A 548-nucleotide genomic window follows, 5' to 3' on the forward strand; every position below is an offset into this window, starting at 1 on the left:
TGTGATCTCCCCGTCTCCCCGAGGTGCCCACGATGGCTGTAGAGAAAGTCTTCGTGTACAACAACACGTCCATCGTGCAGGATGAAATTCTGGCTCATCGCTTGGGCCTCGTCCCTATCCGAGCTGACCCTCGGCTCTTCGAATACAGAAACCAAGGTGAGAGTCTCGGATCAAATAGAAACATTGAAGGTTTCCCCCAAAGCAAGAAACCGGGATCGCGTGAACTGAGTAGAAGGAAGTGTGATTGCACAGAGGCTCATGCTGTTCTTTTCTTCCCAGGAGATGAGGAAGGTACGGAAATTGATACTCTGCAATTCCAGCTGAAAATAAAATGTAGCCGAAACCCTCAGGCAGCCAAGGAATCATCTGATCCTAATGAACTATATTTCAATCACAAAGGTGAGATCTCTTCTAAAAATAGGTGCTAGTTTTTTTTTCTTTCTTTCGGTCTTAGGAGACAGGATTTGGCCTGTTTCCTCATCCCTGTGAGCAGAGAGAGGTGGTTCCCTCGTTCTGCTGAACAATCTCCAGTCCCGTACAGCCAGCAG

At 47.8% G+C, this 548-nt stretch overlaps 1 protein-coding gene across 1 annotated transcript in view; it reads left to right on the forward strand.

Annotated features, from left to right (window-relative positions):
- The first annotated feature begins 20 nt into the window (after positions 1-20).
- Positions 21-548, forward strand: part of POLR1C (polymerase (RNA) I polypeptide C, 30kDa) — a 2,373-nt gene continuing 1,845 nt past the window's right edge. Inside the window, exons 1-2 of the mRNA XM_010136474.1 lie at positions 21-156; positions 280-399. Of these exons, the coding sequence (XP_010134776.1) occupies positions 33-156; positions 280-399 (244 nt within the window). The 5' untranslated portion in view covers positions 21-32. The remainder of the gene's footprint in view (positions 157-279; positions 400-548) is intronic.

Source organism: Buceros rhinoceros, unplaced genomic scaffold, assembly GCF_000710305.1.
Source record: "Buceros rhinoceros silvestris isolate BGI_N320 unplaced genomic scaffold, ASM71030v1 scaffold24135, whole genome shotgun sequence".
NCBI classification, from domain to species: domain Eukaryota; kingdom Metazoa; phylum Chordata; class Aves; order Bucerotiformes; family Bucerotidae; genus Buceros; species Buceros rhinoceros.